This window comes from Vipera ursinii (genome assembly GCF_947247035.1).
Source record: "Vipera ursinii genome assembly, chromosome: 2".
Classification (NCBI taxonomy): domain Eukaryota; kingdom Metazoa; phylum Chordata; class Lepidosauria; order Squamata; family Viperidae; genus Vipera; species Vipera ursinii.
The window spans coordinates 272,467,673-272,481,913 of NC_139513.1; the positions used below are offsets into that span (position 1 = coordinate 272,467,673).

At 39.5% G+C, this 14,241-nt stretch overlaps 1 protein-coding gene across 3 annotated transcripts in view; it reads left to right on the top strand.

Annotated features, from left to right (window-relative positions):
• The first annotated feature begins 1,166 nt into the window (after positions 1–1,166).
• The window catches only part of EMB (embigin), a 38,292-nt gene continuing 25,217 nt past the window's right edge, over positions 1,167–14,241 (top strand). The window contains exons 1-3 of one of the 3 annotated variants that reach the window (XM_083352092.1): positions 1,167–1,318; positions 9,778–9,858; positions 13,376–13,450. In XM_083352092.1, the coding sequence (XP_083208218.1) occupies positions 1,240–1,318; positions 9,778–9,858; positions 13,376–13,450 (235 nt within the window). In that variant the 5' untranslated portion in view covers positions 1,167–1,239. Of the gene's footprint in view, positions 1,319–9,777; positions 9,859–13,372; positions 13,451–14,241 lie in introns of all 3 variants that reach the window. The other 2 variants (XM_083352091.1, XM_083352090.1) reach the window with 2 other exon arrangements.

Genomic DNA, 14,241 nt, shown 5'->3' on the forward strand with positions numbered 1-14,241 from the left:
CAATTATTTCCCATAAAAGGAAAGAGCCTCCAAGCACTATCCATGTCAATCATTATTTGGATTGTTCGTTGATTGACCAAAAATATATAAGATCAGGAGCATTTATTATTATTTTAACAAAAGGGACCTGGTAGAGATGATACTATATGTTTTGCTTCACATCTAGAATTCTGAAAGGCTTAGAAATCAGCTCCCCTATTTAAAACAATAAAGAAATACTGTAAAAACACATGGAGTTCTAAGGCTTAGAGTTAAAACGGTGTGAAACTTGCAAAGTGCCTGTTAAGGAAATGGGCTGTATTGTTAAGGAAACGGACTGTGCTGTCCTGCTGATTATGTTTTTTTTTTATGGTTTCCATACTCTTTCATGGTTTTGGTTTTTGTCATGTCTTTGGTTATTTTTGCTCCAGTATTCTTTTTTTTTTGTTCTGTGTGTGTTTTGAACTTCTTTTTTTTGTAACTTAAGCCAGCGTTTCCCAACCTTTAGGAACTTGAAGATGCGTGGACTTCAACTCCCAGAATTCCCCAGCCAGCATAGCTGGCTGGGGAATTCTGGGAGTTGAAGTCCACTCATCTTCAAGTTCCTAAAGGTTGGGAAACGCTGACTTAAGCTGCCCAAAGTCACATTGGTGGGAGGGATAGCTGTATACACTGGAGAAACAAAGTAAATAAATAAACCGGGGGCGGGGAGAACGTCGTGGTCCTTGCAGGCAATCATGGACCGAAAATCACGCACCAGATCTCCTAGTCGGGGTTATGAGTCCAACTTTCCCAGTTTTGACGGGTTTTTTTTCATTCTCCGCTATTTAATGCCAGAAGATGCCCCGACCTTGGACCAAGCACGTGTTCGATCACTGAGCCCCCGATCGCGCCCCATCGATGGCCTCGTTTCTCCGAGCCCATCCCCATCTTTACCCTCCCGCCCCAAGGGTTGTCGAGGTTTTGGGCCCCGGCCCCCCTCACTGGCATTGATGGGAGCGCCACGTTGAGGAAGGAGCCCCCAGCGGAAGGGCCCTGTCCTGGCATCGTCAGACGGGCAAGCGATTCTCTCTCGCCGCTCAAGGCAGAGCCCCAATAGCCGCCGGCTTCTCCTTTGACGTCAGGCTCCAGTTATTAGAGCCGCGCCAAGCCAACTGGAGCATCGAAACCCGACAACCGGTTGCAGGAGCCGAGAAGGGCCGCTAGGGGCGCTGCGGCATTTAAACTCGGCGCATAGCTCGCTCGGAGGCCGGTCGCACCATGAGGGGCTCCGGCGCGATCGTGCTACAGCTGGTCCTGCTCCTGGCCCTTTGGGGCCCCGCCGAGGCTGAAACTTCAGGTACCTCATTTCCCTCGTCCGCTCGTGGGTCCCTTCTTTTCATTTGTGGGAGGGCGGCTGGAAGACTCTGCAGCCACCCAGGCGTAGTCATCCTTGGGTCGTCTTCCAAGGGGACTGCTAAGTCACCTCCGTAGAATCCACTCTCAGCCAAAGAGGGGAAAAATAATATTTACCCGGTACGAGCAAGGCTCCTTCTTCGGGAAAAAGACGCTGAGCAGAACCCCCTCTCCTACCATTACATTTGGATATTAGTGCATCCAACCTGCCTGCTTTGCGGCATTGGGACCCGACTCCCGCGCCCGTCCTCGCGGCCAAGCCTGGGAAACAGGTTGTGATTATGAACGTTTTAGATCAGGTTTGGATTTATGTAACAGTATGTAAGAGATCACCATAGTCCCCAAACCTCGCTGCCTCTAAATTATGCATTAGTTTACTTCAACGAAGGTGTGTGCGTGTTGTGTGTGTGTGTGTGTGTGCGCGTGCACGCGCGCCAGTGAATGATGAAGTAGGTAAAGATGGGTAGCAGTTGCTGAGAATAGAAGATGGTGCTCTTCAGGCACCATTTCCTGTGATCTTATCTTAGCATTGCTGTGATAATCTCTGGCAACTACTCTTAATAACTGCACCTCTTTCACATCTCGTTCCTTGATTACTTTTCTTTTATTTTCTTTTAGTTTAGAACTTTGTTGGACATTTTATTCCACAGTATATGTTCCTGTTGAAGAGAACCCTCGCTGCACTAGTGGAATGGACTCTAGTTTATCTCTAACCTATAAAAAGTTTATGTTCTGCAAGCCTGTTAGGTTCCTCGCTTTTACTATTTGACTAAAGTCAATGTTGGGACAAAGGCATTCTGAAAACTCTTGGCTACTGTGTTGGGTAGTGCTTGTGAAAAGATGGGGAAGGCTGGCATTAGAAGAATTCCTTTTACCAATTCCTTTTATCAGGCATATGTGTAGGAGAGACTCACAGCCTCCTGGATGAGAAACCAAAGTCTTAAGAAGGATAATTGATCAGTTGGACACACATTTAGTCCAGCAAAAAGAAAATTAAGAGGTGATGTAGTTTGAAAGACATAGATGATGATGGACCAAGCCAACAAATTCAGGGTTCTTGAAACTGGTGGGGAGGGTGTGATTGAAACTTAGGAATAATTTTCTTCCTAGAGTAAGTGCCAAGATTTTGCATTTTGGTATTGTGCTAGAAGCAAGAGAATATTTGAGATCTCTCCCCATTCAGTAATTCTGTGACTGTATTGAGGATACTATGGACAAAGCTACAATTCAGGTGGCAACATCCAGTTGATCATTGGCTGATCTCAAAATAACCAACCAAGCAAATTTTAGTACTTGAATGATAAAACACCAGGATATCCCAGGGTTGTAGCTTAAGCTGGGAAATTAAAATTAATTAAAAGCTATTCCCATATTATTACTTTAAAAACTACAGTGTTTATCCACATTGTTCCTAAAAATTAAACCTGACTCGCCTTTTATAGAACAAAGGCTGGAATGGGCCTTAATCTCAGGACAGAAATTAATATTTTTGAGAATCTTTTCATTCCCTTCTAAACTTTTGAGAAGTATTCATAGTAAGTGCTGTTAAAAATTTAACTTTCTCTCTCCCAGCTACAAATAGATATGTTGTTTTGTTTCAGTTCAGCTGCTATGATATAACCACAACCACAGAAACTCAATGACCTGCTTCTCCCAAAATCTGGGCTTGCTTAAACATGATTTATTTATTATCCCAATAAGATGTTGTACTGAAAATCCCATAAAGCCATGCATTTTGGGCTAGAGCCCACAAAGACTGAATTCATATTTGGGCTGTATCGTAAAGAGTTTTGTTTAATTGTGGCATAGTATCTTATATAGGTTTCTCTACACTCAAAGATCCAGGAAGTCAGTTTCCTTTAAAAATGGCTAGTTATGCTATATATCTATTGCTATTCTTTCTCTTGGCACAAGACACATTTCAAAAACTGCTGTGCCTTTGAATGTTGCTTCATAATAAGCACACCCACGCTTACACAATTTCTGATATTTTGCTTTTCCTGTTGGTATCACAGCAAACCTCAAAGGAAGTGTCATTATCATTTCCGTCGGAAGATGAATTGAGATAATATTTCACTAAGATTTATGTTTAGTGATTTTTAAAAAAGAAACTTTTTCGAGGAGCAATTAGTTAACATTTGTTAATTTAATTGCATGCATAATAATTATTGAAAAGTGTTCTTTTCATGATCTCAGTTTTTACAGTACATTTGATTAACATGTTTTAATCAATTTCTGAAAAGTAATTTACAGGAAAATAAACAGATTTAAGAAATTAAAACTCGTACATAAAATTCAGGCTAGGTTATTTGAACTAGAATTGTAATCATGTAGTTCAGCTTTACCAGAACCTGGTGCTTTCCAGATAAAATTTGGGAGACCCTGCTACCACAATGCCAGTAGGGTGACCTTGGGCCAGTCATTCTCTCAGCCCTAGGAAACAAGCAGTGGCAAAACACTTTGTACAATGTCTGTGGCAGGTCTTAGTCATCCAGGCCATGGTTGTTCCTAAGGTGCTTTTTTCAAAGGCAACTGGACTTTCTTATTTTACTTGAAGATGTTTTGCTTCTGATCCAAGAAGCTTCTTCAGTTCTGATGTAAATCCTCCCATTCTCCACCATTCAATCAGAACTGAAGAAACTTCTTGGATTAGAAGTGAAACATCTTCAAGTAAAACAAGAAAGTCCAGTTGTCTTTGAATAAAAGCACCTTTAAGACACTTTGCCAAGAAAACTGCAGGGATTTGTCCAGACAGTTTCTAGGAGTCAACAGTGACTCAAAGGCAGAAACAACAACAACCCTTCCCCCACCCACCCACACATACATACTTAGAAATAAGTACTATGAAGCTCTTTAAGAGTTATTTCCAAATAGATATATATATATACTATGCGATCCTCTTGATTTTAATTGGATTTAGACATCATCCAGTTCTGCTTCAGCCACATTCCTATCTAGCTCCATTACTACCACTACAGAACTGGATGTGACAAAAATTCTGGTGGAATAAGATTGGTCAAGAAAGAATGTGTGCCAGTAATTCTATTTACCAGTTATACTTTTTAAACAAGAGTCTGTGGCATTGATAGAATTCTTGACCATACCAAGTTCACATTGCCAATATTTATTCATTACAAGACACATATTATAAAAAGCATCCTGCAGAATAGAAACAGTGTTAATCTCACCAGGATCGATGGCAGTTAAAGATATGCAGTTTTGACAGAATAATCTTCATTCTAAATTAATTTAGAATTTGCTGATCAATTTATTGGTTATGCTGAATTATGAAATCCAGGTACACTTTAGACTGGTAAGACATTAATAAGAAAATGTTAAGGTGAAATTGAGTTAGAAAAAAAAATCCATGGGGACATTTGATAGAAGTTTATAATACCAGACTTGGGCAGAAAGAACATTTTCTTCTTTCATACCTGTTTTGGGATTGTCTAAGAATTATTCTGGGAACAGAGTTGTATATCTTTGTATTTTTTAAAATGAAATTCATTTACCTAGAAGGAGGTGACAGCCACCGCTTTAGTTATATTACAACAGTCAGCAACATCTATTGCTCTGGTTTCTCCAGCTATTGTTCACTTCCCCTTCTTACTCTGGTGTTCACTGTTTATAAGACTGTTATTGTAGTTTTTTTTTCCTTAAAGAGTTTCAAACATCAGCATCATCAAGACCCTAAAGAATTTCAACTGTTGAAGCATGAATGTACGTATATGAATAACACAGCTTCTCTTTTGTGTGGAGCTGGTTGGATTTTGGTTTCATAAGCTCCCACACCTAGAAAAGGGCTTCATTGTTGGCATAGAATATTGATTTAAAATTCAGCTTTACAGGTAACCTTCTACTTGCTAAGACTCTAAGGAAACTCTTGGTTCAGAAACAGATTGTCTTTAACAGGGATTGTTGGAAAGCAGGACCAAGGAGAGGTACTGCATCAGATCCTGCTTGTGGTTTATCCTAAAGCAGCTGCCATTAAGTGAAACCTTCTAATGTATGTAGGAATCCCCATTAAAGTGTCCCAAGTAACTATGGTTGGATATTCAAAGCTGGTCTAATCCAGAGGACCAACTGCATGTCTTTGAGAAGCTGAATAGGAGTATAGCAACGTTCTCTGTTGGGGTCCTTGGTGTTCTCTGAGCTTTGTTGTTTCCTTGCATTACACAAACTAGGTAACATCAAACGTTGCTAGTACTGAAGATGCTACCTAGTTTGGGTCACAAAATATCTGCAAGAAAACAAGCAAGCTCAGAGAGCACCAAGGACCCCTCATTTCAACCCTGGGCTACATATATTCTTTATTGGTACATTTTCTGGTGTTCAGTGGCTTGGTTTTAATCAAATAAACCAAAAGTATGCTAAATAATATTGAACTAAAGAAAACCAGGTTTAAAAGTTAGTCTAATAACACATTAATTTTAGCAGCATTAGGAAAGGCCAAGATAATGCTAGGAAAACTGCCCATCTTGCTTTGCAAGAGTTTTGTGATAGGTGAAGGTTGCACTCCATGAATTGGTACAGTAAGTATTTGGGTTTAAGATGCTATAATCTCTTTAGTGTAAATGATTTCTTAAGTTTAAACACATTACAGGAAAAGAAAAGAATTTACTCCCTAGTGTGGTATGTTTAGTTAAGGGCGTGTAGGCAAAATACCAGAACTTTTAACACATCCATCTTTATTGGTTAAAAACTTACTTTGCCATTATATGTATTATAAGTATTGTGACCCTGCACACTTTACTTGCAGAAGTGTAGAGATTAGACATGAATGGTATATTTGTCAAAGGTTTGGGGATGTATTTTGCTGTTCCCCCCCCCTTGCATAAATTTGTAGATATACACTTGCCTTGAAGATGATGGATGAATGGATGAGTAAGAGACAGGCAATAGAGGATGGATGGATGGATGGATGGATGGATGGATAGATAGATAATATATTTATTTATATACCACTTTTATTATTTTTATAAATAACTCCAGAGGGTGAACATATCTAATATTCCTTCTGTTGTGTACTGGGTTCATTGCTTCATGACGAAGATGAGGTGAGTGAGTTCAGCAAAGATCATTGTTTATTGCTTGCAGGATCTGAACTGAGGAACAGGGCTGCAAATGCAGCAATTTATACCCTGGCCTCTAGGCGGTGGCCAATAGGTGTAAAGCAACCTATTGCCACCCTAGAGGCAACAAATTTGTCTGAGGAGCTGGGAGCTGTTAGCCAGCTTCCCTGCTCAAGCAACCTCCCAGCAATTACCCATGTGGTGTTCGCTTAACAAAACAAGCCCAATACATTACACCTTCCTTCTATTTTTCCCAGAACAATCCAAATTTCATACCTAAGACACAACTAGAATTCACAGGCTCCTAGTTTCTTACCTGGTGCCTTAACTACTAGATATATAGATAACTATTCCTGTTTACATTTTTCTTGATTTTACTCATCTACTCGCTGCTGCAGCTACTGTTCCAGTAATAGGGCTTCCTTGCTATAGTATTGTTATATTTGCCTTCCCAACCTTGGAGGATTCCCAGTTCAAAATTGGCCATATAAATATTTCTTTCCATTTTTCCCATTTACCTGTATTGCTCTACTAGTGCCCTGGTAGACATGCTGAAACTTTTCCTTTTATTATTAACCCTATTTCAAATAAATTCAATAATAAATCCATTGCAGTGTTTATACACTTGAGTTATTTCTTTCCATCATGCCAAGATTAAGCAGGTGCTAGGCATTATTTCTTAGAGATGCTTTAAAATGGATTGTAGAGGATTGACCTAGATGCCTCCGTCAAACTCTTATCATAATAAAACACATCACTAACCATTGTTGATACCACTCTAATGGCAGAAAGTGAAGAAGAACTAAAGAGCCTCTTGTTGCGGGTGAAGAAGGAGAGTGCAAAAGTTGGGTTGAAACTTAACATTAAGAAAACCAAGATCATGGCATCTGGCCCTCCCAATTCCTGGCAAATAGATGGGGAAGAAATGGAGGTACTGACAGATTTTATTTTCCTGGGCTCCAAGATCACTGCAGATGGGGACTGTAGCCAAGAAATTAAAAGACGCTTGCTCCTGGGGAGGAAAGACATGGCAAATCTAGACAGCACACTAAAAAGCAGAGACATCACCCTGTCAACAAAAGTGCGTATAGTCAAGGCTATGGTCTTCCCAGTTACAATGTATGGCAGTGAAAGTTGGACCATAAGAAAGGCTGAGCGCCAAAGAATTGAGGCCTTTGAACTATGGTGCTGGAGAAGACTCCTGCGAGTCCCTTGGACTGCAAGGCGATCAAACCGGTCAGTCCTAGAGGAGATCAACCCTGACTGCTCTTTAGAAGGCCAGATCCTGAAGCTAAAACTCAAATACTTTGGCCACCTAATGAGAAGGAAGGACTCACTGGAGAAGAGCCTGATGCTGGGAAAGATCGAGGGCAATAGAAGAAGGGGACGACAGAGAATGAGGTGGCTGGCTGGAGTCACTGAAGCAGTAGGCGTGAGCTTAAATGGACTCCAGAAGATGGTAGAGGACAGGAAGGCCTGGAGGAATGTTGCCCATAGGGTCGCGATGGGTCGGACACGACTTCGCAGCTAACAACAACAACAACCATTGTTTATGGTGCCCTTTTAATATTTTAACTCTAATATGTATCACTGAGAGTCACTTTGGTGTAATGATTAAGGTTGTAAGTTATAAACTAGGAGATTAGGAGTTTCAGGCCCAACGTAGGTATGAAATCAACTGGGTGACCTTCAGCCAGCCAGTCTCTCTCATTCTTATGAAGAAGACAATTGGAAACCACTTCCAAAAAACCTTGCCAATAAAACTGCAGGGATTCCTGTAGGTGGTTGGCAGGAATCAAGACTGACTTGAAGACAAAATTGGATGGGGTCGTGCAATGTCTGGCTTAACAACCACACTGCTTAATGACAATTTTTTTGGTCACTATTGTGATTGTAAGTTAAGGACTATCTGTGGTGTCCCTAATTCACAGGTACCTCCCAAACTAAAGGTTGCTGCTTGGCTCTGCCTAATGGTGGAATGCACCATTTGCTTGTCATTTTTCTCTGAATGAGAGCATCTGAGCATGCTGGAAGCTTTGATACAAACATAATCCGATCTGTGGAGACTAGACCACCAGTCTGCCTTAGAAACAAGAAGACATGATTCTGTGCAGTGGAGAGTATCAGTTTGATTTAATTTCCTAGTCAGTTATTGACAAAGACATAATGGATTCTGATGAGACACTCTGTCTTCGTTCCACTTTGGGACCTATCTGAAATGAGGTCATCTGTCTGGTGTCAGCACAAAATGTTATTTGCAAGCAGCAAGGCAAAGAAGAGAGAACCTGGGGTCTCTGGCATTACATGATGAAGAGGCTCCAGACAACAGAAGTGAAATATTTCCTTTACTCTGTGACTCTACAAGGCAAAAGCGGTATTTCAGCCTTGTTAGCACACAGATTGCTTTCTTCCAAAAGGAGCACATTTTCTCCCAGTTAGAACATTTGTTCAGGGCTGCTCAGAAGGCAGAAACGATGCAGAACCGTTGGGAAGAATATTATGGATTCCTTCTTAAAATCTCCCAGCACCCTTTCAAGAAAGTGTTCAGGAAAAAGTGAGGAAGAGGGAAAAATTCAAGATTTTTCCAATATACGGTATATCCTGTGCTCTGTGTTATATATAAAGATTAAATATAGAAGGTTCTGTGTTAATATCTCTTCATAAATTTGTGTGGTTTTATTATAGTCTTGACTAACAAGAGGAAAATACATATATATCCACCCACCTAGCCAGTCATTGCATCAATAATGTATTTTTTTTATATTGTGAGTCATAACTAATGCAATATTAATTGTTTCACTTTTCAACTTTACAAATAGATTTTGAGAACACTGGAATACAATTGCCAAAAAAGCAACTTAGAGAAGGAACAGCAGAAATTATTTCCTTTCCATGATGAAAAAAATATCAAACATAAATATGGTTGAAAAACTTATTTAGTTAGGCTCTGTAAAGTTGGATAGAGATATTTAATTACAGTAGTGATTATGGAACTATTATGGAACTTGGTCTAAAGTAGTGCTTTCCCAAACCTGAATAAAATACCTAAGATCGGGTGAATGCCTTTCTTCTGGTAACACACAAATCCATTACCCATCATAACAGGGACTTTTAAATTGACTTAAAGATTGCTATGTCCACTAAAACATATTTGAAAGTTGTTAAGCAACCAACCAAATATCAATAAAACATTGCAAGAAATTGATAAAAGGAATAGCAAGGGTTACCACCATGTTGTTCTCACTTATTCTTTACCATAAATCTGTTAAAAGAAATACATAATCTGTATTGCTGTAACTAATTATGGATTTTATTTTTTATTTAAAAATAGAGACTTTTACTCCATCAGAAAATACCAGTCAGAAAAAGACAGAAATTTCTAGACGTACAACTTGGGAATACTCCAGCACAGGTAAAACCCATAACTTTCTTTCTGAATTTTTCAGTTTTCACTCATGTATTATTTCAAATTGTAGTGATAGTTGTAAGATAAGGTCAAAGAACCTGTGACTTTCAAAATGTGGCTGAGCTTCACCTCTTATCATGCCTGACTGTGACTGGGCTCAAGCCCACTCCTGTTAACCTGATCTTCATCCTTGGGAATTTGGACTCTTGTTTCAGAAAGAAACACTTTAAGATTGATGTATCTTAAAACATTGTCAGCTAAAGCATGCTATGCTGTTTGTCATGTATGGGTGGGTCTACATTTTTCAATCCAGACAGGTATATGAAACAGCTTTCTTGCTAGATATAAACAGCATGGGAATTAGCCTCTGGTGAGTTAAAAATATCACGTAGCAAAATTCTGAAGGCTGCAGAATATACAGTATTTAGATTGATAGACAGAAATATTACTCTGGTGACTGTCTCCCATCTTAGTGTATAAAAACCAGATGTATTCGCTGGATAATTACTGGTTTGGATGTTTCTAGGCTATAACATACCCTCAGTGATGTGAAGAAGGACCCCCAACGTTTACCTCTTCTTGTTTCTCTCTTGTTCAAAGAATTCTTGATGGAATATAGAAATGCCAATCAATGCTGAAAGGATGTGATGAATGGATTTACAGGTTTTTAGGTTTTAAAGTATTCTGAAGCAGTTTGTGCTAAGATTCCAGAGGGTGTGTATTCTTCAGAAAGCTTATTGTCCTTAAAGTTCTGGCCAATCCATGTTTAGTATAGTTTAACTTACAAAATCTGCCATCCAACTTCTCTACAAAGGGAGCTTCTAGGGTTTTAAAAATAATTTCTGTAGATGGTGGCACATAATGACTAAGATATTGTTGCTCCTGAGTTGACGTTCTTTTTCTGTTATTTATTGTTTTCTATTACATTATTTATTTCTCCATCATTTGTCACTTCTGTGGATGTCCCTTTTCTCAAATAAATCTTGAAAGGCTACATGGGAGGAATTTCCTTGTGTTGATTTCCTTTGGGATATAATTGAAGTTCAGAGATATGATTGTAAGGGATACGATTGTTCACTGACAAACAGAATCAGTGCATAAGCTCTTTTACCACTTTGATCAAGTTGTACAAAAAAGTTGCAAAAGATTATTGTAGCATGATAAAAAGAACTTGAACACATGGGCAGGTGATTTCACTGAAGTGGCTCGGATTCAAAAAGTGTTTCGTTGGTGCTTGTTTTATAATGTGGTCCCGAGTACTAAACTTAAGGGAAGTTTAGATGTTTATGTCTCTGAATGGTTTCCTGAGCAGATTTCCTGTCAGTTGGTAGGCGTCTTGTCTTCAAACATTGCTTAAAGGCTTCCTGAAAGCATCTAGTTGGGCACTGGGCGAGACAGGATATTGGTCTTGAAGACAGGTCTTCCTTTAGACCCAGCAGGGTTCTTTTGAAACCCTTCAACTCTGTTGGACTTCTCTTTCCATGTAGCTAAGCAAAGTTGTATATTCTAAAATAAAACATGTTTGTTGCCATTAATTTTACCTCACCTACAGGAAGGGTGGAGAATATAGAACAGCTAGCCAAATGTTATTAAATGTCTAGAACAGCTAGACAATATGTTATTAAAAGGAGTCCAACTTCTGCAGAATCAGAAGACTTGTTAAAACTTTTTAAGAACTAATCTGTTATTGTTCCTAAATAAGGTTATTCCTGTTTTCAATGTGTAGGTCAAGGTGGGAGAAACTTTTTCTAATGTATATACTGTTTGATTTCTAGAGGTTCTGAAGGCCTTACAATAATCCAGAAAGAGCAATATAAAAACAACAGTGAAGTAGAACAATTAACAAGTAATCACAACCAATTGAAATACAGTACTGCCTGGGAAGTGGGAGTAGCAAGATAATTCATCCCAGTGAACACTCATGCATTCTCCTTGATCTGTACCTTTGCATACCATCCCTGGCCTGCATTGCACCTCTCAAACATTCCCTCACGAACTTGCCATGCCTCCAATGCATCACTTGAGTTTCAGGCAGGGTTTAACATTGAGACAGCCTTGCTTGTGCTTGTCGATGACCTTAGTCAGGAAGGCAAAAGAAATAGCAATAGCAATAGCACTTAGACTTATATACCACTTCACAATGCTTTACAGCCCTCTCTAAGTGGTTTACAGAGTCAGCCTATTGTCCTGAACAATTTAGGTTCTCATTTCACTGACCTTGGGAAGGATGGAAGGCTGAGTCAATCTTGAGCTATTGAGAATCGAACTGCTGGCAGTTGGCAGAATTAGCCTGGAGTACTGCATTCTAACCACTGCACCACCATGGCTCTTCCCATAGCAGTGGTGCATCCATTTTTGTGCTGCTTGGTTTCTCAGTAACTTTTGGTACTGTTAACCATGGCATCTTTCTTAGCTAGCTTTGTGGATTGGCTTTACCATTTTATGGAAGTTCTCTTCTCTGGGGTTAGTTCCAGTTGTTATTTGTTGCAGGCAGAGAGATCACTTTCTAGGCCCCTCTTTTGTGAAGTTATGCAGGGTTCTACTCTCTCTCTCCTGCTTTTCAACATCTACATGAAACTGTTGGGTGAGGTCATCTGGTGATACCATCGGCTGGTTTGGGATTCAGATTCCTCAAGAAGCTGATGATACTCAATTATATCTTTTGATCCTTTGTCAGCCAAGTGAGACTATTAATGTCCCAGTACCTGGAGGTTGGGTAGGTTGGAATGGGAATCATCTAGATTCATTCCTACTTCATTGTGCTTGCCATTTTTTTAATCTTTCATTAATTTGACTATAATTTGTTCAATTTTTGTGAGTCGCTTAGAGTCATTTAGAATCAGTTGGCATACTTTAATGTATTTTTATTGCTGTTACTGTTGTAATTATTATTTCATGATATGGTAAGTGTGTTCTACAGCTTACAGAAGGAAAAATAGTGAAAGTCTGATGTATGATAAATCCTCATTTTAATGGACTTTAATTTAGAAGACTTCAGATACAACAGATATATTTCAATGGGCTAATATCTGTTAGATAGAAGATTTGTCCACTATGTATGTAAGACCACAAATGACATAAATTGACACAAATAATGTAAATTAAACATTAGTAGACTTGTACATTTAACAGATTCTCCATCCTCCTAAACTTTATTGTCATGTTAAATCAATATTTTCCCATAATTTAGATTATTGCTTATTTCCAAGGAATATTTGTTAGAAGAGGATTTATTAGAATTATTAGAATTTTTTTTATAAATAAGAGATTTATATGGCATTTCCACAACAAAAGGTCCTTTGTTACTCTCTTTGTAATAGTAAGTAATGGTTTAATATTAAGTATAAATCCTAACCCCATTAGCAATAGTCTTAAATAGAGGATAGCACATAGTATAAGGAAATCATAACACGGGCTAAGTTGAGAGAAATCTGGAGGAGCTGTTTATATGAAGCTGATGAGCATGACATGTCTTCAGTGATGTTTCTTTGAAATAAATCCAGTCACTTTTTTCTTAAAACAGGTCCTTCTTCCACTATGGAAACCTTTGGTCAAGGCGAGAAGCTCCCTTTCTTGAATGATACCATTATCATACAGGGTATGTTTTTCTTAACCTTCAACTTGAATATTGGCTGATAAGAGAGATGTAGGCTAACCTATGTACTACTAAAGGTTATGGCCATGTTTTCATAACCTTTATCTGGGTGAAACCATGCATCATAGGGCAACAAGGTACCTCACATGGACTAACTTATAGAATGTGTCCAAAATCTGGGATCTATGACTCTGAGGGAATGAAATTTGGAAACGTTGTGGGTATTTCAGTGCTATTGGCTGCAGTTGCACTCCTGAGCTTCTGCTGCAGTCATGTGATCTTCATGTTCAATATTCTGTGACAGATCCCCAACCAGTCTCACAATATCTCATACCCTTCTCCAACAACAACCCTCCCCAACAACAACAGCCACTTATCTGCAAGGAATGAAGGGACAAATAGGGAGGAAGGAATCACCATGCTTACTCCCTGGCCTATGCCACCTTCCCCCCATGTACTCCCTCAACCTGGGCTAGCTCCTGGATGATTTCCCTGACCCTCACTGCCTCCCTATGTGCCTTGTCTGACCTGCGCAGCACATCTTCACCCTACTGACCTTTACTGCCTTCCCACTCACTCTTGCCTTTCTCTTTGACATCTCTGGCCACGCCCACATGCCCTTCCCATCCCATGCTTGTGCCTCTCTCACATCCTTATGTACCATTCCTGACTTGCACACGCTCACTTCCTCCTCCACCTCCACCATCCAGCAGCAGCCAATTACCTGCTGCTGGCTACATCATGGACTTTCTCCTTGCAAAGCAAAGCAAATGTAGAAGTTGGTGGGAATTCGA